Source organism: Lasiosphaeria miniovina (assembly GCF_030549165.1).
Source record: "Lasiosphaeria miniovina strain SMH2392-1A chromosome Unknown B0T26scaffold_1, whole genome shotgun sequence".
Classification (NCBI taxonomy): Eukaryota; Fungi; Ascomycota; class Sordariomycetes; order Sordariales; family Lasiosphaeriaceae; genus Lasiosphaeria; species Lasiosphaeria miniovina.
In genome coordinates this window covers 3,805,315-3,829,444 of record NW_026848220.1, presented here as the reverse complement: position 1 = coordinate 3,829,444, position 24,130 = coordinate 3,805,315, and the positions used below count along the sequence as shown (strand labels likewise).

At 54.1% G+C, this 24,130-nt stretch overlaps 6 protein-coding genes across 6 annotated transcripts; 3 read left to right on the top strand and 3 right to left on the bottom strand.

Moving 5' to 3' along the window:
* Positions 1 to 1,743: 1,743 nt before the first annotated feature.
* Positions 1,744 to 7,359, top strand: B0T26DRAFT_670378 (uncharacterized protein; the record flags this gene model as incomplete). The annotated part of the gene is made up of 1 exon (XM_060439170.1): positions 1,744 to 7,359. One exon carries the CDS (start codon positions 1,744 to 1,746, stop codon positions 7,357 to 7,359), a length of 5,616 nt encoding a protein of 1,871 aa, XP_060302920.1.
* A 222-nt stretch (positions 7,360 to 7,581) lies between these two features.
* Positions 7,582 to 8,391, top strand: B0T26DRAFT_797960 (uncharacterized protein). Its single transcript, XM_060446937.1, has 2 exons — positions 7,582 to 7,835; positions 7,943 to 8,391. Exons 1-2 carry the CDS (start codon positions 7,771 to 7,773, stop codon positions 8,343 to 8,345), a joined length of 468 nt encoding a protein of 155 aa, XP_060302919.1. The 5' UTR covers positions 7,582 to 7,770; the 3' UTR covers positions 8,346 to 8,391.
* Positions 8,392 to 9,271: 880 nt separating this feature from the next.
* Positions 9,272 to 10,280, top strand: B0T26DRAFT_745998 (uncharacterized protein; the record flags this gene model as incomplete). Its single annotated transcript, XM_060444641.1, has 3 exons — positions 9,272 to 9,513; positions 9,596 to 10,061; positions 10,140 to 10,280. The coding sequence occupies 3 exons, from the start codon at positions 9,272 to 9,274 to the stop codon at positions 10,278 to 10,280; spliced, it is 849 nt and encodes a 282-aa protein (XP_060302918.1).
* Positions 10,281 to 12,843: 2,563 nt separating this feature from the next.
* Positions 12,844 to 14,326, bottom strand: B0T26DRAFT_631071 (uncharacterized protein; the record flags this gene model as incomplete). The annotated part of the gene is made up of 2 exons (XM_060436314.1): positions 12,844 to 13,876; positions 13,956 to 14,326. 2 exons carry the CDS (start codon positions 14,324 to 14,326, stop codon positions 12,844 to 12,846), a joined length of 1,404 nt encoding a protein of 467 aa, XP_060302917.1.
* Positions 14,327 to 14,633: 307 nt separating this feature from the next.
* Positions 14,634 to 17,037, bottom strand: B0T26DRAFT_736818 (inorganic pyrophosphatase; the record flags this gene model as incomplete). Its single annotated transcript, XM_060443370.1, has 4 exons — positions 14,634 to 14,721; positions 16,112 to 16,195; positions 16,256 to 16,719; positions 16,855 to 17,037. The coding sequence occupies 4 exons, from the start codon at positions 17,035 to 17,037 to the stop codon at positions 14,634 to 14,636; spliced, it is 819 nt and encodes a 272-aa protein (XP_060302916.1).
* A 1,259-nt stretch (positions 17,038 to 18,296) lies between these two features.
* Positions 18,297 to 23,281, bottom strand: B0T26DRAFT_686852 (uncharacterized protein). Its single transcript, XM_060440919.1, has 3 exons — positions 20,303 to 23,281; positions 19,655 to 20,236; positions 18,297 to 19,602 (listed from the first exon to the last, which is right to left on the bottom strand). Exons 1-3 carry the CDS (start codon positions 22,907 to 22,909, stop codon positions 18,652 to 18,654), a joined length of 4,140 nt encoding a protein of 1,379 aa, XP_060302915.1. The 5' UTR covers positions 22,910 to 23,281; the 3' UTR covers positions 18,297 to 18,651.
* Positions 23,282 to 24,130: the final 849 nt, after the last annotated feature.

Here is a 24,130-nt window from a genome sequence, read left to right as displayed (position 1 = left end):
CAATGAAATTGCAAGTATCAACATAGAGTCAACGTACTTAAAGAGTCAGGGAGGATTGACAGTTGGGCCAGGCATGCCCTACTAGAAAGCCCAAATAGAGACACCGCCCGGTGCGCACTCGAACCACATGTGGTACGGATGAGCAGCTTCGCATCGCACGCCATGCTAGAACATTATGCATTGAGTTTGACTTGACATGCTCGACCAGGATCACCAAACGGTTCTAGCTACAGCCCAGATCACGCATGCGTAAAGAAACAAGTCTGGACGCAGACTGTAGATTGCTCAAACCAAGATCGAAGTTACGATATGCATCCGTAGTTGGCCTGACCCAGTCTCGACTCTTGAGGAGAGGTGTGGAAAGAACAAGAAACGGGCTCAGTCAAACCAGACCTGGCGCCTGCGATGTTTAGAGAGACGAGGGAGTCCCCACAGTCTAGCTCGGCAGGTGCTGCACAGTGCAGCCACTGTGTGTTCCTGGTGCAGCTTTTTCCTTCCTTTTGAGTCTCCCGCGCTCGGGGAGGCGCTGCGGGGGAAAGCTGAAGTTCTGAAGACACCCGCCGATCGGCCTTCGCCGCGGCCGCCCATTGGATAATTGTCGACCAGCTGGAACAGTTGTCATTTCTCCTCCACCGCCCTCTTCGCTACTGGTCACAAGCAAGCGCGCCAGCCAGCCATATCTGCCCAATCCACACAAGTCCAAATCCAGAACTCTGCGCCCTGCATGCAAGTCCATAGAATTTCAGATGGAATCCGCAAGAACACACTATCAAGGAGCGGACGGAAGGTGCCTTGAAGGGTCCGGCTAGGAGCTCCAATTCGCAACGCGTGCGTGGCAGGAGAGGCCAGCGTTTCACACCTGCCCCAAGACCTTCACCTCTATGACATGATGGCATGGAATCCAAAGCCTTCTCCATAGGTCTTGCTGCCAAAAGACAACCGGTTAGTGGGTCGCCTTGCTATTCTTCTTTTCATCATCAATTATGCAAGCTCTAGCAATTACGATTTAAGGCCTTGGCTCAGCCAGAGGGAGATACCTTAGTAGCAGCAAGGCAAAAAAGAAAAAGAAAAATGGGATGCTGCTGGGTCGATCCCGCGGCTGGCTTGGAGATGCCCGGGCTACGTGTCAGGCCATAACAACTCAAGATACGCCCCTCCAAACAAACCTGGAAGCATTGGATGCTCGTATGGTCTTCCCTGCCCGTCTTCCCAATCGGCTCAGGTCGAAACAGCCGCCGCTAGGCAGACGACTGTTCATACATGTCGGTACACAGTATGTTTTGTTAGAGCTGCACATGCTATTCCATTGCTGCCCTGCTGCCCTGCACCTCAGCCTTCTGTTGTTCGAGACCCCACACCAAGAACAGCCCGATTGTTTATCTTGTTCGTAGGTATCGTACCCAGGTAGTTATCCAGGTCGGTGGCCGGCCTTCAATTGCTGCTCTCTATCTCTCTGCATGTCCCTCTTTCCTCTGTGCCAGGTTGTCGCCAATCGGCCGTGTTTGTTGCCTCAACTTTGATGGACCACGGTGATCGAGGTACGAATACATTAGTACGGAGTCATTTTTCCTTTCTTGCCTGTCACCTTGCTCGCCTCAGGCTTCAGGTTGCTACGGTCTTCCTCGCCTCTCCTCCCTAGCGCGGAGGTTAGGTGCAGCCCCGGGGCAGTCGCAGACTCGGCTCCCCTTTCTGCACCAGGATACTCCCCGTCGCTAGGTGGCTCGGTGGAGCACTTCGAAAACGATGGCTTGGTGGGACTCGCGGCAGCAGCAGCAGCAATGGCAGGAGCAAGAGCAGCACCGCAGCCTTAGTGTTGCCTCGATACGGCCAAAAAAACGTCTCATTTTGGGAGACGCCTTTCCCAGGCTCGACCAACCCGCCAGCAGCAGCCAGCAGCCAGCACCGGCACCGACACCGGCACGGCTGACCATGGACCAAGAAAGGGCCTTGCTGTCGCCCGTCTTTGACGACTATCGCGCCGCCACCTCCACACCCCCCCTCGTGGTGCACGTTGAGATCCGGTTTACCGACCCGGTAATCCGGTCGAGATATTTCCGGAGCTATGGCAGCTCGCCTGCCCTCGAGCCCAGCAGGCGGCTCTGCAATGGCTTGCTGCGCCGCATTGAGCGCTGCTCTCACGAGCTCCTGACGCGCAAGGACTCGGGCGCACTCGAACCGCTCAGGGACGACACGAAAGAGTCCAAGCCCTTGAGATTCGACATGACATTTCGTATTATGACGAGGGGAGCGGGCGAATGGGCCGAGAGGGCCTACCGCTCCTACCAAAAGCAACCCCTGACTGTCGCACTCACGAAGGACATCATCTTGGCCACCCATAAGATGGTTGGCCTTTACCTGCGCCGTCACGACAAGTACTTCAGATGGATTGACCAACCTTTTTATGACATGGAGCCTGAGAACCCAGAGACGACGGTGCCGACTCATGGTGGTCCTCTGTCGCTGGCGTGCATCCCCAGATCTCGCTTCATCGAGTCGTCTCAATCATTTGAGGCTGTGCCCGGGTACAGGATTGAGCTGTCGTTCGAGAGTCGAAACCCCCAACGCAAAGAAATCGAATTCCAGACTGTCGTCAAAGCCAACAGCAAGCAGACCGCCCCGCTAACCCTATTCATGAGCGAGGATCTGCTGTGGAGGGCTCTAAGGGCCGTGAACGAAGGTTTGGAGCCAAGAAAGCGCGCGTTCGACGATCATCTAAAGGACTGTCTTGCATTGGATTGCCACCATGCCGATGACGACGCTCTAAGCATCGAACTCCGGATTACAAACAACCTTGGTCCGGTCTACAGTCAGGTGCGCCGGACAATCACGAGCAAGCTTTCGCTGTTCCGGGACTCCGAGGCTAAGGACTGCGACGAGTTTCTTAAGGCCGCCGAAGCCGCTCTTGTTGATGCCTGTCAAGACACCGACGCAAAGATCAATGCGATGGACGATTTTGAACTTCGGATACTTGAGCTCAAGGGCGTAGGCTGGACACTTTCTCAGCCAGCAAAGTTCACTGTCAACTCTTCGGCCTCGTATAGCCGGCGGACGATCCAGGCAGCTCTGGACCGAGTCCAGACCGGCATCAGCGATGTTCTCCGTGGTCGCAATGTTGCTGTCCACATCAGCGCGCACAAAAGAGGGCATACTGTGCTCGACAAGGCCATTGTGGCGCATGAGAAGCGGGGAGGAATGAAGGAGATGTTTGCATCCCCGGAGGAAGAAAGCTCAGTTCTCATCGCCAGACTCAAAACACGCATCCGAAGCGACATCGACATGGTCTTTGAAGATACGTGCTTAATCGACGACATGACCGACGACGGAGATGAGGAAGGCCAGATGCTTCCCTTTCCTTTGGCGGGAACCTCCGGAACCAATGACCCATTGCCAAACGAGCAATGCAATCCTGTCCGAGAGCAACCCCCAGCAAAACAATCTGGCCATACTCAGTCCAAGTCTCAATCCCTGCCCAGACCTCAGCCATCTTCAAGACGCCTTGTTCAGCGAGCATTTTCTCTTACTCACAGCTCCTCGGAACCTCCAGTGTTCCAAGCCCTACCAGCTTCTGTGCGAGAGGGACCACCCGCTGAAACATCTGTTGGCACGGTACATGAGACAGCCTCGCCACCAAGGCCGCAGAGCTCGTCGAGGACGCTTGTCCAACGGGCCTTGTCGCTAACAAAACGACAATCGACTGAAACCCTCCAAGAGCCCCCGGGAAACCAACATGACAAGTCCAAATCCTTACCTAGGCAAAAAAGCTCGGTTCGGAGGCTTGTTCGGCGAGCCTTTTCACTCTCTCGTCGCTCAACCGAGTCTCTGTGGTCCAAAAACTTCTCTAAGCTCGCTGAACACACACCCGAAGGTGAGAGGAGTAGGCCGGGCTCGGTTGCTGGCGAACAAGACCTTACCCGGACTCGTGGTCAAAGGCATTCCCTCGGGCGTCCGATGACGGCTATGGGCCTTGTTGAACCAGCCGAAGCTACCGAGTCTTTGATCGCCATATCCAAGAGTCGCTCAACGGCAGGTCGTGTGAGCAACGCATCAACTTTGATAGACGAGCTTGCCATTGGAGTCAACCCCCTAGACCCGACCGAGCCTGTGGAAGTTGGTGACGGCCGAGTGACCGGGCCAACACAAGCCTCGGAAACCGAACCCGCAGAAGTGAACCGCCATATTGGAGAGAGCGCGCCCCAACGAGGGTCCGAGAGATTGTGCCTGACGGTGCCGAGCGTGGTAGAAACCGACGACGCGGGGATCTCGGCAGGGATCGACCTAGGAGAACCCGCTGCAGCATTCGATGCCAACTCAACCTTTCAGACTTCGAACCGAGCTAAGGTCACACCTTGCCCGGGAGAGGAACACTTTTCTGGCCAAGGCACTGGTTCGCTTATGATGGACACTGATGATGCGCTGGAACGTGCGCCGAACCCGGTCTTTGACGAGGTGTCTAAAACCCGAAGTCTAAATCCCACAAACACCGGGGAAGACGAAGGCTCCACCGCACCATCTACCCCTGCGTTAAGCACTGGGGGAGATTCCTCGCCGAGAGCTAGTGTGCTGATAACTCCGCGATATCTGCGGAGGCTTTCGGGCGCGAGGGATTCCATTGCGAAGGAGCCCGAGCCCGAGCCCGAGGCGCTGGGGCCAGACATGGAGGCTGAAACAGACGGACAATCCACCGCGATGACCTCCGAAGGTGAAGACCAAAGTCGCGATATTCTTGAACTGCCTCAAATCGAGACATGTTCACCCATCTGCCTCCCTCAGACAACAAATGTGCCCGAGCTCACGACCAACGGGCCCGAAAAGAACTTGGAGTCGGCACTTCTGCTCGGGGAGAATACCGAGTCTGAAGTGTCCGGAGACGGGGTGAATTCCGGGCGCGAGGAAGATGACTCTCCGCTACGTACCCTGACTGCAAATTCCGAGCAAGAGAATAACACGAGTTTCATCAACGAAGTGTCTTACACTGCAGAGCTCGGGGCCGAATTGTTTGCAAAGCCCAATGGTGGTTGCCAGGGCGCCAACGAAGCGCGTCCGGACTTCCCCACCCCGGAAGTCCGGAACTCGGCCCCGACCGATACGAGGCTAATAGCAAGGTCAATTTCGCTTTCTAGCTCGGAACCTAGCTCGGGCCCATTTAAACCAATCGATTGCCAACAGGCAGTTGGTTTTGGTGTTGGCAGTGTTGGTGGCGTGGTTGTGGAGAGATTCTGCGCCGCCAAGGGTTCGCCGGACAGCCTTGGCCTTCCGACTCCCGAGACTGATGCCTCAAAAAGTGAGACTAACAATATCGAGAGCCTGCACCCAGTGGATTTCGAGTCCGATGGCCTCAAAATCCCAGCGGTCCCGCAGGCACCCGAGATCCCGATTGAAAACAACGGAGCCGGAGGCCATGTGCACGACCGACTCGCCCTTGAGGCCGGCTCCGAATCGCAAAACGCTTCTCAGCATGAAATCGGTGATATCTTAGCTACCGAGAAATCCGAAACAAGTAGTCATGAAGTCTTGATTACTCACGATGGCAGTCTGCCAGCCGCAGTTTCGAGTGTCAGTGTCGACAATGGTGCGGACACTCGTACATGCGATGACTCTGCCGGAGCTCTTGGACTCGGTGACGACCAAGACTCCGCCGCTAGTGCGAGCTGCGCTGCATCCGACATAATCGTCGGTGATCATGTCGGAGACGATGTCGGTGCCAGTGCGGACCTAGACTCCGGATTGTCCGAGGCATCCGTCGGAGTCGACAGCTCCAGAGATGTTCAGATGCCCGAGCCCGCGACTTGCGGTGGATCCGAGACTCCTGAAGGGACATCCAGCTCTATCCGTGGCATCCGTGCTTCGTCTCTCGACATTTCTTCCGGAAGCCGAGACGGAGAGGGGGTTTGCAATAGTTCCGGTCCGGAGTCCGAGACTTTCTCCGAGACATCCACCAAGGATGAAGCTGAAGGGGGCGGGTGCTCTGCCGATGTGGGTTCTGTTTGCCCCAAGACCTCCGCCGGACATCTACTGGGAGCTGGTACCGATTTCGATGCCGATGGAGAAGTGGTCGTTACCGAAGATGCACCCTCGCTAAACGAGACGGGGCCGTACCTGGAGGCGAGAATTTCCCAAGTCTCGCAAGCCGGTCATGATGTGGACGCCGATGCATCGAGTTCTCTCCTAACTGAAATCATCGGAGAAAATGTTGTCACAGCACCCGACATCCCCCTTGCCCGAGATGCGGTGCAAGAAAGCATCGCCAAGCTCGAGAAGACTTTGGTTCTTCAGGGTGTTGAGATCAGCGGTCCCGAGATCGGAGTCGAAGAAGCGAAAGAGAATACTAGTCAGAGCGACATTGGTGTTGACGCAGAGAAGATCGAGACTATGCCCGATGCGCTGATGTTGGGTCCCGAAGCGGTTGATGACATGACCAACACGCCTCGTGGTCCGGCCGGGCTCGATGTGGGTTATGAGACCGAGATCTTGGCCAACACACCAGAGATTCTGGGTGACAGTGAAGAAGTTAATAAACGCCACTGGGGTGCCGAAGTAGAATCATCGGTGCTCGAAGATGGTACTGCGGAACCGGGGATTCCCGCCAAAGCATTTGTGGCTCCGCTTGCGGACGACTCCGTGGCTGACGGCAGCGGACAAAGACTCGTACTACCCGAAATATCTGTCAAGGAGTTCACCGCTCCGCTGCCCGATGAGCCGACTTGTTCGCTGGACAAAGCGCTCACCTCGGGTGATTTGGTCGCCAACCCAAGTACCCTATTTCTGGAATCCAACGTGGCGGCCTCGGCGAACAAGACAGCGGAGATACCCGTGACGCAGCCGGCTGATCACCCGACGTCGTTCAACCCGCTCCTACTTTTCCCCTTCCCGGTTCTTTCAGCCTGGAGTAACTCATCTTCGATTCCGGACACTTTGGGCTGCGGGACTTTGCCCAGTGCCCGGAGTTCGGTCGATTCTTACCGAGTGTTATTGTCAGACGAGGAGAAGTCATCTTCTTTATCGTCATTTAAAAATTGTAGTCGTCCCCAGACAGCCGGCTACCTGGGGCTCCACCGCGAGTCGCCATTTGCCGACTTCGGTCTGCGAGGTGCGCTCGGAGACACCCACCGCTCCAGTTTCCCGGCGTTGCAAGCCGTGGTCGCGGTCGCCACTACTGAAGAAAAACCGGACTCGTTGCCGGTGAAAGGCGGCACAGACAAGAAGCATGGCAAGCGGCGAAAGATTGTGAAGGCACAGCCACAAGAAGATGGCGACGACGGCCCAATGGTGTTGTCTCGTATCATGCTGCTCCTCGCTGGTGCCATGGCCATCAACAAGGTCCTGAAGGGCCCTCCGCCCGGATTTGGGGCAGGTTATTAGACTGGCTCTGTTCGCGGGATATATATATTTATTTTTCGTCTCATATCTCTGGCTCTCTAGGACCTTTCCACTAGCGTATTTAAGCATGGGTGGCATGGAAAAGCGTATCATATTAGGTTGGTTTGTCGCAGGACATAGATATTAGGAATAACAGGTGGTGTATATACCGGACGCTATCCTAATAGAAATAACATTAAAGAGCTTTATAAAGTACGAAATACTCATAGGTTCTAGGACTATTTTTCTTTAATCTTTCTAAGGACTTAACTTTCTGTCCTGTCCTGCTCTTCCTGTCTCTTGCACTATCCGATGGGGCTTTTGACGCGGATTGCTTGAAGGATGCGAGCTCGGTGCTTGAAGTAATGGTTCCAAGCGGTAGGAAGATACCCACACAATAACAATGTCGCTGAGATGGCTGGCGGATGGGGAAACAAGATCATGCAGGACGAGCCATCGTTTATCGTCCCTGAGAGATTGTGAGTAGTGTCTTTATTACTACTACCTCTGCCTATATCACATTGCTCATAACTTTCGGGCAACCGATTTCATAGTTCCGCTCCACTTAATAGTTAACTAAACAAAGCCCATCTACACAGCGTGGTCGCCATCTCGTGTACGCTACTTACTGTGTTTCCTCCGGGCTTCCTGTTCCTGTAAATGGCGGCGCGGATGTCGGCCAAGAGCGGTGGGCGAGGGCGGGGGCTAGAGTTTGGGCGGCAAGAAGTAAGGCGAGAGCCGAGAAGCCCGAAGAGTCTCACATACAGGCCGAGCCGAAGCAGGTAGCAAGCGGAAACGAGCTTTCGGGGCAGGCATCCGCCGATAGTGTGCATGGATTTGAGGAGCAACAAACAGGAGGCGCCGGCAGCGGCTATTTCTGCGGAGCCCAAGGGCACGGAGTGAGGGCTTCGACCGCTGTCGTCATCAAGGTGGTATCCTTTCGCGAGGTGCTTAGAGTTGAAGGCTATGTGGCCCGCAGCGACGCTTAGGGTCGGTGGGCAGACTTTGCCTGGAACTTTCCCTAGCTATAACTAACTAATCTTTTTCTTTCTTTTCGGGATTTAACCCAATACTATATAGTTTCAAAAGCAATTTGTACCCGTTCGTGCAGCCGAAACTTTACAAAGTCTTGGACGGCTTCAACAGTTCCGACGCTGTCGGAATGATGACTTCATTCACTGGTCATGACTTGGAATGACTGCCGTTCACATGCAGCCATTACCAGTCATCTAGGGCAGAAGCATTTACGTGAAGGATCCACAATCACTGGTGGAGCAACCATTCGGGACTACCTACGAAGCCTTCTTCCCCGTCCCTCTTGTTCTTCTTTTTGAGATAGACATGAACAGAACCAATACAAGAACCCCAACCACCCTCTATGTGGCTAAACCAGATCCTATCGAGAGGTACACCCCACAATAAGTGATTTAACGATTGACCTTGTCAAACCTACAAACGCCCTCACCTTTGACGCCACGTGTGTTGTGCAAACCTAGTTAGAGTCTTAAACTCTCTATGGTGAGTGTTAAAATCTGGCAGGCCTCTGTGCCCTGAGCGAAAAGCTTGGTCTTGCATGGTGGATGACGGTAAAGTTCGTGAGTCGGCTGGTATTACTCTGTCGGCATGGGTTTATTGTTGAACTTCCGTTTTACCTTGGTAAGTTATTAACTATATTTCTTTTCTTGATGCATTATAAATACCTAGGTATGGTGATGAGCATATCGAAACTCGTCCCGGATTTAATCTTAATTATCCCCAAGAGATATTAAACACTAGCATGCACTTTTGACCCTCAGGGTTAGTAGTATCAGGCTGCCGTGCTAATCCAGCTTCTGATTTTAAACCAAGGCTTTAATCAGTCCATCCAAAGTCAACACAGTCGCACAAAATGGACGCGTGGGACGAGCTAGAGTCGATGGCCCAGGCTGCAAGCTTTCAGCCCAGCCCAGAAGATGAGCCCGACCACGACACTGTGAAGCGATGGCAAGCCCTATTGGGGTACACCTATCCCGAGGCCGCGAAGGAAATTAGGGACAAGAGACGGGATCTGGGGCGACCTACCCTATCCGAGGCATCCTGGGAGACTCTCCCGGCAGACAAAAGGGTAGAGGGCTTCGATAAGGAGGCCTACGAGCACGCATGCTGGCTCGCGAAATCGTCCGTTCGACATGGCGTAGCCACCAGACCCCAGTCTGCCAAAAAAAACCACATCCCTTGGACGGCAAGCCTACCCCTTTAGGCTCCAGGGCCCGCTAACAAGCCCAGAGACTCTCCAAGCGGCGCTGGGCCTGGATGCCACGCCAGCCGTTTTAAGCGGGAGCGACGACTTCGGCGAGCTAGCAGCGTTCTGCAAAGTCGCCGCTGTGGAGAAGCAGGCAATCTTGTGCCTCCTGTCCGACAAGGATCCATTCTTCCAGCCCACTTTCGTCCGCTGCTCGGTAGCCGACAAGGTGTTATCCGCCTTCTTGGCTCACCCTACGCTGGGCATCGACGCAACCCTGCCGCAGCACCGTACGCGGTCACCACCTGACCCGGCGCTCCGCCCGGCCCAGGGCGAGTATCCCGTGTGGTACTTCTTCTACGGCACGCTGGCGGACCCCAACGTGCTCCGCCAGTTGCTGGAACTGGACCGCGAGCCGACGTACCGGCCAGCCAAGATCCATGGCGGCTTGTTGGAAGCATGGGCCGGCAAGTACAGGGCGCTTGTGGATGCGCCACCCACGATGGGTAGCGAGAAGTTCGTTGTCGAAGGGAGTGCGTTTTTGGTTCAGAACCGCGGCTAGGAGGAGGCGCTGTGCCGCTACGAAACGGACCAGTACGAGGTGGTTCGTTGCGAAATCGAGATGGAACGAGCGCAGGAGGAGGAGGAAGAGGAGGAGACTATCCGCGGGCTGACGTTTCGGTTTGTTGGCGAGGTCGATTGATGTGGTTGTTACAAGTGCCTGAATTAAGAGATTGGATAGGAATGTTCCGATCAAACTAGTCTGAGCAACGTGGTCTGAGCAACATGGTCTGAGCAGCCGAGACCATGAGTTATTAAGACGAATATGGATTAGCTAATTACTGTCTATGGTATAGCATATCAGAGCCAAACTTGTTGGGGGGGGGGGGGGGAAGGCAAAGGAGTCGCGTCTTACGCGTCTTTTCCATCCTTCCCGTCCTTCCCGTTCGGTGGTTGTAGTCCAAACTTCTTTCTATCTCAGACCGAATTCGAAGTCACTATCATAACGGCTCTTGATCGTTGCTTCCTTGCTTGCATTCCCCACCTATTCTCCCAGCCATAAGAGTAGCTCAGATGGATGCCCAAACTTCAATAGCATCCGGCAGGTGCGAGCGCAGCCACACGGCTTCTGAGGCTTCCCTTCTACTTTGGAGCCGAGTTCGAGGTTCTTCTTCGTCCCAAGCCCTCGAGTGGGATAATCGTGCCTGCCCATGATGCAAGCCCTGTCGAGCGTCGAAGGTTCAACTTCCATCTGCTCGATCACGTGTCGAAGACACTAGCTTCTGCCAATATGAGATGCGCCGTATTTGATCCAAGTGAAGACGACGAACCGGACTATTCGTGCTGGAACGTGATGCTCGACGGCTCTTTAACAAAGAGCCATATTCCGGATGGATTCTATAAGTCTTAATGCCATTTTCTCTTTGAGGCGATGCCATTCAGACTGCAGACTCTAACTCGGTGGTAACTAATAAAGATCCTGCCGAGATTATTACCTCGGTCATTTCTGCCGATAAAGAATGGCCCAAGACTATCGACCTGCTCTGGAGCACCCCCTACATCGGGTGTATGAGTTTCGGAAGGACACGACCTGTGGCTTCCATATCCACGTCTCTTGGCAGCATGGCTCTTATAGCCTACCGCAGCTTAGAAATATTGCCAAGGCAGTCGCGTTTTAGGAGCCGGCTACGGCAAGATGCTACCCTTTATCAAGAAGGGACGGAGCGACCGACTTCTGCAAGTCCAATCTTCGGGCCCCGGATACATTCGGGTTGATGCGGCGGCACGGCCCGCTTGACGGTGTCGAGGGAGTTTTTGCCGAGATCGATACATTGGATCGCGACCCCCTTGTGGATTTCGTTAGTCTATCCAAACATTATGCATGGAACTTTCGGCCCTCGAAAACGGGCAAGTCTGGATCCGTCGAGTTCCGGAGACCCCCTGGCGTGGATTCCGCCAAGAAAGCCAAACATTGGATTGCCTTTACAATGGCATTTGTTTGGATGTCGGTCCGATTTGAGCCGCAAAATTTTGTAGAAGCGATCAGGAATTCGGATAGCAAGTTTGAGGAGGTGCATCATCCCGACTTTCAAGCTCAACTCGTCCGCTCATCCCAAGATATAGGAGAGTTTTGGCACCTCGATCCGAGGTTACTACAGGAGGATGACGTACGAAACTTGCATGTTACTATGATGCCGGAGGGTTGCTTTCGCTGGTTGCAGGAAAGGGGGTTGGGTATAATTGGAGCTCAAATAGATAGTCTATTTCGAGGTGATCAAAAGACATTGCTGGCTTTGATAGGAGGATGGGACTCGAGGAGTTGAATCATAAATATACGGTACATCCATGCCCAGTTTATGCCTTGAGTTATGCATTGTTTCATTGACTGACGGCGATATTTACCTACACCAGGAGATTGTGTCCGGCTAAGGGGCTGAAGCAGACTCGTGATTGGCCACAACTCCACCGTGCCTTGTTTCGCAAACAGGGATCGTCCCGGATTGCCGTTAGCTTCGTTTGCGTACTGCTTCCCATGGATCCCGCTGCATGATTGGTAGTCAAACCTTTCCTCGAAAGGCCACAGATTCTTGACTTTGATGGGAAGCCGGTCTGACTCTTCTCTGAGAGTTGATGTCTGCTTCTCCATTGCATGGTTTGTGGGTCTTAGTTGTCCGCGATAATTGTAATAACTCTCCATTGTTCTAATCTCTCTATTGATGTTTACTGTGTGTAAAACGGTATATACGAGACTATTAATTATTAATTCCCTGAGTGATGCCTATTGTTTAGCAATTGTGTTGTCCTGTGTCGATACCCTGTGGAGGTTATCTTAATCCAGTCCTAAAAGATACCATATAGAGAGTGCACCGAAGGCGTCGCACCGTGTACAATAATCCCGCTCGACTAAATCCCCTGAAAACCGCTCCGTGTCCGAAGACGTTTGGATGAGCGCAAACGGGGGGCTATAATGCCATCCCAGGTCGTCCGTCGGCCACGTTGGGTCTGGCTGTCTGGTTTGGTTCGAGGTTGGGATGAAAGGAGTGCGAATTTCCATTTGTTCGACGAGTAGGGGTAAGTTGGTGAGTGAGTTGGTGACCGGGCGGGGAGGTACTCTAGCAAGGACAGATAGATGAGGAGGGGACAAGTTATGGAGCGTGAGATATCACGCCGCACGATACACAATACCACACAAGTCGAAATAAAAAGAGGTATCAGAAGATTCGTATGTTCATAAGCCTGTCTCTATCATTTCCTATTCCATTTATTCATAACTCATCCCTGACTATTTGCGGCTGCTGCCGTTGGCAGTCAACACGCTCATTACTCTCTTCGCCCGTTTCTTCCTCCCACATCCTCTTCATGGGGTTCGGCTCGTCGCGGCCGTCTTCGACATCGCCGCCGTGATTGCTCGTCTGGTTTTCCGCCTCGGCTCGCGCCACATCCTCGGCTTCGTCGATATTCCTGGCAACCTTGTCCAGCATCGAGTCCGGATCCACAGCGGCGGCGCTGTCCTTCTCGTCTCCCAGACGGATAGTCGGGACGGCGGTAGTCTCGATGCCTCGGATTTTGATGCTTGCGCTCGAAGCAGCCTGCGGCTGACCGTCGCCGCCGCCGCCTCCTCTCGCGGCGCCCAGAGCCGTCGAGGTCAGGGCGCGCCCCGCGAGCAACGATGTGCGCAACGGCAGCCACAGCACCCACCACAGCGGGCCGTACAGAAAGCGGCGGAACACGAGCCACGCCAGCGTCGACAGCAGCATGTACATGGTCGTGCGCAGGTACCACGTGTCGCTCTTCTGGCTGGTGAGCAGGGTGCCGAGCAGGGCGCGCGACCGCCGCAGCAGCCCGTCGACGCCCTCGTACGTCTGCTGCAGCTCGCGCAGCGCCGCCGAGCTCTCGGCCAGCGTCTGGGCCGCGAACGCCGATTTGGATACTTCGCCTGTGATCAGCGCGTGAGTGCGCCGCAATGCCTCGGTCACGTCGCTGCCGGCGGTCACCACGTCGCGGTTGTGGTATGTCCCCGTTTCGTTCTTTTCGCGCCAACGCCGGCGATCTCGTGCCGTGAATAGGACTTGGTGTTGGACTTGCTGCTGCTGCTGTTGGTGGTTCTGTGAGTTGTTGCCGTCGTCGTTGCCGTCGTCGTTGCCGTTGTCGTTGCCATCTTGCTGGTCTTGTTGCCGTTGGAGAACCGCAGATGCGTTCGAAACGTACGACGCTATTAGCAGTTCGCGCTCGAGTTTCTGGGCCGACTCCATGCTGCGTCGGGCGGCGATCTGGGCGGCGCGGAACGAGGTGCGGCAGCTAGTTTGCGCGAAATAAAAAAAAGTTAAAACCTTTGATAGACGCATAGAGGGAACAAGACGACAAGAGTAAAACCTACCGCTTTAAGTCCTGCTCGAGCCGCTGCGCACCCTCCTTCAGCCTTGCCTTGGCGTGCTCGATATCACTCCCAGGACGGCCCGGCCGCAGATCGATGATCTCCTCCTGCAGCAGCTCGAGGTCCTCGTCCTCCTCGCGCAGGATCTGGCTGATCTCGGCGCTTAGCTCGGCGGCCACGTTGTCGCTGCCGTCGTCGTCGCCGTCGCCGCCTCCGCCTTTGCCCGCCGCGGCAATGCTGCTAATGCTGCTTGTGAGCGGTACCAAGCCGGGCTCGAACTTGAGGGTAGCTAGCCGGTCGATAAGCTCCTTCAGCTGGCCGGTCGTTTCCTGCAGAGCGGCGAGCCGGTCGTGGAGCGCCTCAAAGGACGCCATCTTGTTGGAAAGATGGCCGTCTCTATTAATTCCCAGGATATGTACCTGTGACCTAGTTTTGCCTCTTCCAACTGAAGCCGAAACAGTCAGCCAAGGTGCGGGCTTAAATCAAGCGACTCGAGTGTGTTTCGAAATTCGGGTTATCTTGGTCTTCGCGTCGTCTGTCCCGGCCCATATAACAGTAAGTAGGGGGTAATTCGCTCGCTGTCCACTACTGTCCGCCTTGTCTATAAAGAACCACCTGTCTCTTTCTGTGTTTGCGCAGGGAACGGGTCAAGGCGAGAAATTCTCAAGATGTCCGGATTTCTCAGATCCGGGTCGGGTCGGTAGACGAGGTAATGAATGTGGGCGAGTTGTTGACTCGCGAGAATTGTCGGCCTCGTAATGTATGGGAGCTCGAGATAGGATGCAGCAACGTTACTCTCCAAAGTCAACGGAGTACAGACGGACGGTGGAGCTTGCCCGTCGTTTCGCTCTGAGATTCACGTGATGCCCCGTTTTCCCGCTTTAGGCTGCCGTTTCTTTATTGATAAAACCGAAAAAAAAACGCTCGGCAACTTCCGTGAACCCATTGACCCCTGCACGTTCAAGCTTCCCACCCCCTGTCTGAGGCTAGTAAAGGGTAACTCGACTCGACGCCAGCGAGACAATTCTCTGTGTAGCGACCTCCACCGTGCTCAACGTCGCCGCTAAACACCGGATATCGCCCTTCCAAATATTCTCTCGTCGCGACGGGACGATACTGCAGTACCCAATCAATTGCTAATCAATAAAGGCCTGACCATTCTCAAACGGTCCCAGCTAACACTTCAAAGCGCCAACATGATCACGCGGTTCATCACCGAAGTCACGACGCGGTTCAACCCCTTCTCGGTGCGAGCCAAGTCGGCGCGGCTCTTCCTGGCATTCCTCCCAGCCGACGCGCGGTCCGGGGGCATGAAGATCACTACGAAGTTGCTGCCGCGGACGTCGGCGGAGCCAAGCGCGCTTCACGTCAAGTTCAGTCAGTACAAACCCCTCCTAACCCTCTTAGATATGGGGATTTTTTCTTCTTATTTAGCCTCGCTGACACGACCCTTGTGTCTGCACACAGAGGACGGCAAAGAGATGAATCTGGACGTTGAAAATATGGGCATCAAAAGCGTTGTGGAGGAGGTGGACCGACACTCGCGCACCTTGCAGAAGCAAGCAGACCTAGACGCCTAAATTAAGGCTCGCTTATACCGCAACCAAACCTCGGCTATGATGGGACTACTGCCCTGTATAACAACAACGCACACACACACACATACGAAGAGAAAAAGAGAACTCATACCGAGCTCTATTTTGAAAAAGAAAATTGGGAGCATTGGGAGGCGTTCTTGGGACGGCTGTATCTCTCCAGGTTCTACGCAATCGTCTTTCGGCAGCAGTAACGATACAACAGGCAGTATTCTAGCCCGTGTATATTTTTATCTTAACTGCTAGTCAAAGTTTCGCCACTTTTCGTCTGCGATTATCTACTACAAAAACGGCCATCGACTAGCGCTTTGGATTAAACCATCGCCCATTTACATCTGTCGTCGACGTTACGCCCTCGCCGCCTAGGCCGAAGCGCCGCTGATGAAGAACCACTTGTCTATCGAAGCGTCGATTGGTGCGGGAGGCAGATTCTCGTTCTGAGGCAGGGGAGGAAGCTGGTCAGGCGAGACGCGGCTGGCCGAGTGAGCGACGGCGAGGTTGGTGCTACACGGCCGTCCAGTCAGTATCAAAACAAATCACATACACGGGGGAGTAAGAACATACGTCGAGATGTTTCCAGGCGCGGTCTTGCCCGTGATGAGCTTCTCCCAGGCCTCGTTGCACTCACGCACAACATCCATGGCGTACCTGCTCGGCTTATTAGTATACATCCTGTGTGGCGAGTGATGGAGGCTAGAATCTGCTCACGTCTTGTTCTTGCACTCGCCGGTGAATGCGAACTGGTTCTCGGGCTTGCCGTCAGGGATCTTGTAAATCCGGAACCACTCATTAGTGGCCCGCAGCAAACCTGGAAGGTGGCGCTCCACATCCTCGACGTCGTTAAGCTTGGGGGCCAACGGGTCGTTCACATCAATAACAATGACCTTCCAGTCAGTCTCCTCCTCATCGAGCAGGGCCATGACGCCGAGCACCTTGACCTGCTTGACCTGGCCCACGTAGCCGACAAGCTCGCCAATCTCGCAAACGTCCAGCGGGTCATTGTCGCCCTTGGCCTTGGTCTCAGGGTGGACGACATTGGGGTCCTCCCACGTCTGCGGGAAGGCACCGTAATTCCACAGGTAGCCCTTGTGGGGGAAGCAGTTGCGGACGAAGCGGAGCTTGCCCTTCTTAATGTCCTGCTTAATGGGGTTCAGGAGCTCATCCTTGGAGATCTATGTGGAAGGGTAATACAGGGTCAGTATGTCGGTGTGGTAACGTGGGCCTAGAAGCAGCAGCACAAAGTGGCGGTGGAGAAAAGGAGGGGGTAGGGATGGGGGGGGGGGTAACTTCTTTCCACAGCTGCTCACCTCGAGCTTGGCATTGGTCCAGCGAGGGATTTCGACGACCATGTTTAGGATGGTCTGCTCCGGGTTGGCAAAGAGCGGGATGTCGTGGAAGGGCGAAATGGGCACGCCATCCTTCTCGATGTAGACGCGGTGGTCGAGCGTATGGGGCGCGCCCACCTTGCGGAGGCCGTACTGGGACGCCATTGTGGTGTTGTAGCTCCTGAGCTGCTGCTGCTGTTGTGGGAGGGCCGGGTGTGGTGCGGCAATTCCCGACAGGTGCCGAGCTATCTGGGCGGTTCTCAATGTAGAAATGGTGACGTTGGAAGCAAACGAGTTGGGCCTCGATTGTAATTGAGATGTTGAGGGGAAAATGTGTGAATCAATCGAGGTGGCAGAACCCGAAGGAGGGGGAGGGGCTCCAGCTGTGGACTGGGGCCTAATGTGTGACGCCAACAAGCGGGCCTGTGATTGGCCAGAACATGTTGAATGCGGCGCCATGTTCTGGGCAGCGGCTGCTGGGATTGGGGCGGGCTCTCGCTGCCGCTGGCTGAAGACTCTAGAGGGCAAACACCCGAATTGCCTCTGCTGCAGCAACCGCAGGGCTTGGTAAGACGGCATGAGACGGGCGTTTTTACGGGGCGTCCTTGGGCGTCTTAAGTAGGGAGGCGATGCCTACCTCCAGGTAATAAGTTGGGTTCGGGTACGGGTGAGGTCGGAAGGGGCGATTAACAAGTGAGATCCAATGCTTTGCTTCCCTTTGGCTGGGGGATCTTCAAATATTTTTTTTTCGGCCGCGTCTCGTCTCTGGCGTCTCGTCCCCAGGCTAGTGCTGCTATCTCGACAAGTGCGCCAACAACTTCCCAGTGGCTAATTAGAACGGCATGTGCCCTCTTTCATGTCTGCGGTGAACTTGTGCTTGGGAGTAGTGCTCATCACACTGATAATTATTTTTGAGCTAGTCCGGATCTCATTGATTCGAATGGATGAGAATGAGAGGCAGTCTCGGAGTTCAAATTGCAGGTTCCTTAGCTGCCGAAGCTCGTGCTCACCCATGTCGTACTACGAGCCCTATCGTGGCAACCGTCAGCTAACGGGTTACTTCTTCCCGCACCCATAACACTGCGTATGTCGAGTACCCCCGGATCCGCAGTATTCCGTATACTAGGAACTACACGTTAACAATAGTCTACATACTCGAACCATAATGCGATCAAACCTGCAATACCCCTACTTTATCGCACTGCTTCCGTGAAATGTATCTACGAGTCTATTACATCTAGTGTGAGATTATTAGTTCGGCTCGCAGTTCGTTCGGGCTCTTATTGTCGAGGTTGTTTGTCCGAAACCGAGGTAAACCGTAACCAACCATAATTCCCGCACGCCCGCCCGCCTGGAAGCATTGGCAGCATGGAAAATCCACAAGCAGTTTTACCTTCCCTAGGTGCAGATATAGACACTGTCTAATAACTTCAAGTGCCGGGTAGTTGAATCAATGTACCCAGCTAAGGGCCCGGTTATAACAAATTATATAAATATCGACTAAACCCCCTTTCCCAAGAGAAACAGTGACGATACCGAAACGCTAAATGTAAACACTGAGAGAAAAGGAGATGGCATAGCCTTTGACAGATGCCTCAACAACGGAAATAAGATAAGCAAACCAGGTAAAAGCAACCCCCACCAGTTACCCATATATCTGCGCTAATTCGAGGAGGGGTCATTATCATTATTTCTCCCCCCCTCTTGTCTCCTATCCATGCAGACTTACGGCATGTACGTCCAAAGAAAGTAAACATATACATTATCCACCACAGGCCACTATCGCCTAGGCAGGTTATTTCTCCCATAGAGAGCACCTCCAAAGGCCGGACCTGCGTTAAATCCTTGCGTGACGCTCTGCCGGACGATCATGGCTGCTGCTTGCGTGGCTGCCATGCGCTCCTTTTGCCGCTGTCGATCTCTGAGATAGGCCGCTGCCTCAGGCCTCATGCGGAGGATACGCAAAATCATGTCGTCGCTTGGATCTGCTTGCGCCTCTTTGCGCTTCTCTTCTTTTGCCCGCCGCATCGTTCCCAGGTTTCGGCTCATCATGATGCTCTTTCCGCGCCGAATCGTGCCGAGGCTTCCGAATGCCCCGGCCCCGCTGAATGTCGCCCCGAATGTGGGCGGCGCCGACAGCCTGTTGTTCACCAAACTCGCTCCCAAACCGCTCCGCTCTGTCAGCTGCTGTTGCTGGGCTCGCTGCACGTTAGCTGCCGCCATGCGCTCTGACGTACGGATAAGGTTCTCTGTGGAGTCGAAGTAGAAGAAGTTAAGCGACGCTAATTCATGCCACTTAGGCGACTTTAGCACGTCCGCTGGAACTCCCAGTACCTCACCCGTCACGTCCCTGGCGTTAAAGAACGCGAAAAGCATCTCCAGCCAGCGGTACACGACATCCATCTCAGACTGCGTGAGCGACTTCTGCGTCGAAGGCTTATCTGACAGGGGAGGCACGACCAGGTTCTCAATGGCCATTAGAACCTCCTTCCAGAGTCGCGTCATAACAGCCACCATAGTAGCGTCGGTTAGCGTCTGCTTCATGATGGCAAAGTTATCATTAAAGTAGTTAAACAGCGGCCTTAGAGCATTTTCGACGTCTGCGGCCGTCACCAGCGGTGCGTTGGACTGTCGCTTCTTCCACAAGCTGGCCATCGAGGCAGCAAGCCCGCGAGATAGGAGGCTGCGCAGGGCCTCGGGCGAGAGAGAGGCGTTGATATGCGGGGTGAGCTATATCATGTGAGCGGCTTGGTCATTGGAAATACCGCGTGTCAGGTCATACCTTTTCGGTGATCTTGCGCACCATGTCACGCTCCGTCCGCTTCAGATGCCGGAAGGCCTTGCCGAAATGGAATTGTATGTCGTCACGCTCACCCTCCATGCTAACCCGGAGCAGGAGCCTGCCTTGCGTGTCGAGGTCGAGCCAAAACTCCCTCGGCAGGTAGTCACTGAAGTGAACCGGGTCCAACTTAAGCGAAGTCCGCCCAACAAAATCATGGTCCCCAAAGGTATCATAGTCCCAGATGGTTGCTATGATGTTGAGCGCTCCCGAAACAGTGATGTCAATTGACTCGTCCCATCGCGGATTCAGGTTGCGCATGACGATCCTGGTCTTGGCGAGGCGCTTTTGATACTCGTCGCAAAGCACAACATAGGGATCACTGGTTCCGCTTGGGTCGCACGCTTTCAAGTCCTCGGCCTCCACAATCTTGATCGTGAACACATAATGAGCGGGCTTCTTAACCACCGGTTTCGGACCGCCCGCCGTGCGGAGCACCTCGGCACACCTGTCTACGTTTATCTTCTTCTCCAGCTTATCGAGAGCTTGCATGGCCCATTCGATGTTGTTGAATTTCACAAATGACTAGATGCGGGCGGGTTAGTCTCGAGTATATATCAAAACAGAGTTCAAGGCCGCGTGGTCACAGACCTCGGGGAGGAACTGAAAAGGTTCAATCCTTTCTTTCGTGTTCCACGCGTCTTTCGCATATTGGAAAAACTTTTCCTGTGTCGTCTTTGAAGTGGCAAGAACCTCCTGTGAGGTTTGTCGTTCCATTTCCCTGGCGAATTGCTGCTCAACAAGCTCGCAGTAACGGCCAATGCCAGCAGCAAACCCTTTCGAAACTGCCGTCATAAACTTTGCGTGATGGACTTCGTCACCCCATTCAAACTGGAGGATCTGGTCCACAGTCACGTTAAAGAGCGCGAACGTGTCCACAATAGAACTGCTATGGCGTTCGTCATCGTTTGGAATGCCATCTGGATTATGGGTCTGGAGCGTGAACTGATCGTGCTTGACTGCCCCTTCAACCACCTCGGGCGTCTTTTCTTCGGTGTTCCTGATCCAACGCCAAATAAAGCCCTCGAGAAGGCTCTCAATGCTGAAGGCGAACGGTTTTCCCGGAAGCGAATCTACGTGGATCTTCCTAATTTCAACGAGTTCCTTGTAGAGGTCAAAGCCGTCTTCCAGTGCGACTTCTTCGTTGCGCTCAGAAGCAGTTTCCAGGACGCGTTTTATAAACTCTTGAGCATCCTCTTCAAAACTCGGAAACGTTGACTCCACCAGAATTTTAAAAGGGCTGACGCCCATGACTTCTGGATTCTTCTTGTAGCGCTTCTTAGTCCGCTCGACAAGACTGACCACCGCCTTGCCAAGCGTGACGACGTGCCCAAAATTCCATTCCAACTGGTTCCGGGGAATTTTGGAATCCAGTTGATCTCGGTAGGCCTGGGCAGCTTGCTTGCGCAGCCCATTCTCCAAATGCCTAGAATACTCGACAGCATCTTCAGGCCGTTGTGAAAAGGCGGGGTCGTTATAAATATGATCACTGAGGAGGGCCATTGTGACGCCGACGCTGGGCGGTTTAGTCTCGTAGCATCGCATCAAAGTAGTGTAGAGGTCTCGGAGCAATGCTTCGTGAAGCTCCCTCAGTGCTTGCTGGTATGCTGCGAAGTCCACCATAGTCCATCTGCTTGAGCTGATGTCTGGCAGACTGGACGTGTACATCTGGATCATGGACGGCTTTTTGGGTTCAGGTAGCGGTTGTTTAACGAGGTCAAGACACTCGTAAAGCTGCTCCGGTGCCATCTCTTGGTCGATGAACCTTCTAGTTGCAACCTCGACAAAAGTGACATAGCGAGAAAATTGCGGGATACGCCACCGACCAGATAGCTCAATCAAGAGGTCAGTAGACTCCTCAGAAAGGGGAGAATCTGTCTCAGGCTGGGATTGATCGTACGCCGTGGCATACTGAAGAATGGCCTTGTAAACAGCCCGGGGGTCAGTGGGGATGAATGTATAGCTCGGCTCGTCAACGCTCCGTATAGTGGATGTATCGTCAAGCGAGAGCGAGCCCAGACTAACAGATTGGTCGAAGCCAAGAGCGTTAGGATCGGTATTGGAGAGCATCTTGCCCAAATCGGCATAACTCTGGTCTTCCCCGTACATGGAGTTCGGGCGAACCGGAAGGCTTTTATCATTTCCAGACGTGGATGCCTTCCTCAGATCGGGACGAACGCTTAGGATTTCGGCAAAGATTCTAGCCAGATGAGGACCCTCATGTCGCTTCCACTCCTCAAAAGCATCATCTACATCAAAATCCTGTCTCTGCAACGTGCCAGGCATGTTTGCCGCGAGCCTGAACTGGTAGGTCTTGAAATCCTTTAGAGCAGCGTCCTCGGTCCAGGCCGATATGTTGGTGTCCAGATCAGTCTGCACCTGGCTGTGGGAAATACCAAATATCTTGGCAACGGCCTGAACCATCTGCATATCCTTAACCTCGTAGGTGAGAGGGATATCGACTTCGACAAAGGAATGATCAGCCTGACCCGTGTCGAGGAACAAGTTTTGGTCGTTCGTAAGAAGCTTCTTCTCGAGCGTGTTGAGGCGGCTGACGAGCTCGGGACGATCACGCTCGCCACCGAGATCTTTGAGGATACTGGAGAGAAGGCGGATGAACATGGCCAAATGCCTGTCGACCAGCACTTTCCAGGCATGGTCGTCGGGCGCCTTGCCGCGGCCCTGCGCCTTTGTCGCCGACGAGTAGAAGATCAAGACAAGAGGCTCGACCTTGCGGTCCTTGTCAATGGATTTGGCAAAATCCTTGGCCGTAAAGGCCGTGTAGGCCTCAGCAAAGGTTCTCTTCACCGGAGGATCGTTATAGCCGGGCATTTTTTCGACACCCTGCAGGACGAGAGACATGCGCTTTTCGAGTGCATGGCGGAAGTTGTGGGGTAGCTTGATGGACGACGAGCCGCTTGGTACAAGCTCCTTCATCAGGTCGCCGACGCTCGACGTGTGGACACGAGATACGGGCTTTGGGGCGTTGACGTACTCCTTTCGCTTCTTCCGCGGCTGGAGGAGGTAGTGGAGGAGGGCGACACGGAGGGCGTACGAGTAGGCGTCGTCTCGCGAGACAACGCTCTGGCCGGCTCTCGAGCCGGCGCGGTTCCGTTTGACGCCATCGTGGACGCTCTGAACGCTGCCGACCCGGCGGCTGTGGTTGTTCGAGGCAGCGACTCTTGATGCGAACGACATCTTCTCGGGGGTCACGCGGCGATCTCGACCCCGATAGCGATAGCGGGGCTCGTTATGTTGGGCGATGAGGATGCGAGGGGGGAGCGGGGAACGGGGGTCGGAACCAGCAACAGCAACGACGGGCGGATGAGATTATGCCACGCCCGTCATGTTGCTCCTCGCAGCCAGCTTAAACTCGGTGGACAATGGGTGGCGGGCGGCAAGCAGGTTGCAGAGCTTCTCGGGGTTTAAGGGGGCGGTAGGGATCAAAGACGACGCCCATGTGTCTGTCTGTTGTTTGATTGCAGTGCGTTTGGCAGTTGGATGAAAACGTCATAGCCACCACCTGCGCCCCAGAGCATTCCGTAATACCTAGGTTACCTTACAATTCCAGCCCAGCACTCCAAGCTCCCCAAGGTACCTTTGCCCGCGCATTGCCGAGGTTGTTACGGAATACTGTAATGCGTTTTCATACCCCCACACTGCCGTGGCTCTGGCAGGGGTTTGATCCGCAAAACTGCCCGTGTGGACTACATACCGTAAGAATACATACCCACACGTTTTACAGGCCTGTTGCTGCTGGTATCGCCATCAGCAACTCAGACAATCGAGGCACTTGTTATTTTACTACATTGATCAGTCTGCTTATTCCATATCAGGATAGAGAACTACAGATCGGTACGGCCTACCGGACTTTGCAGTTACATAAACTTTGGAAATGTCTTACGTTAGATTTATCCGAGGATTTCCGGAACCTTAATCGACACTCTTGGGACGTACAGCAGACCGTAGGGCCCAATATCTTTGCCTCCAAAACTCACAGGTAAGCAACGAGGCGATAAAATTATTCACAGCTCTTGGGCCTTCAATGCTGCAATGAGATCTGGGTGCGGGATACTCCGTGGGTTCGTTAGGTATCGAAGGTAGGGATGATGACTGCTCTTATCCGCACAACAAACGCCCTGCAGGCCTTCGGTTAGGCAGGGCAGTTTTATAATCACCCCCACAGGCCCCCGCTCTGGACAATCCTCTGAACTTGACCAAACAAGGCGAGCCGTTTTGTCGAGATCTAGTATGGTAAATGCCCAGTCCTGGTACACTATCTCTCACTGCCGCTCAATCCTTTTTGTTTTGTTTAGCAAGAATTAGCTTAATATTCATATAGTGGATATGGCCGCCGCACGGAAAGAGGCTACATGTTACAGGCGATGGCAGGGCGGCTTGGTGACATCATATCGTGGA

Coding starts and splice junctions, on each gene's coding strand:
- B0T26DRAFT_797960 (XM_060446937.1), top strand. CDS start 7,771: ATGGCTGGCGGATGGGGAAACAAGATCATGCAGGACGAGCCATCGTTT. Junction 7,836..7,942: donor TTTATCGTCCCTGAGAGATT/GTGAGTAGTGTC, acceptor AACTAAACAAAG/CCCATCTACACAGCGTGGTC.
- B0T26DRAFT_686852 (XM_060440919.1), bottom strand. CDS start 22,909: ATGTCGTTCGCATCAAGAGTCGCTGCCTCGAACAACCACAGCCGCCGG. Junction 20,237..20,302: donor CTTTTCAGTTCCTCCCCGAG/GTCTGTGACCAC, acceptor GCCCGCATCTAG/TCATTTGTGAAATTCAACAA. Junction 19,603..19,654: donor TGCGCAAGATCACCGAAAAG/GTATGACCTGAC, acceptor CACATGATATAG/CTCACCCCGCATATCAACGC.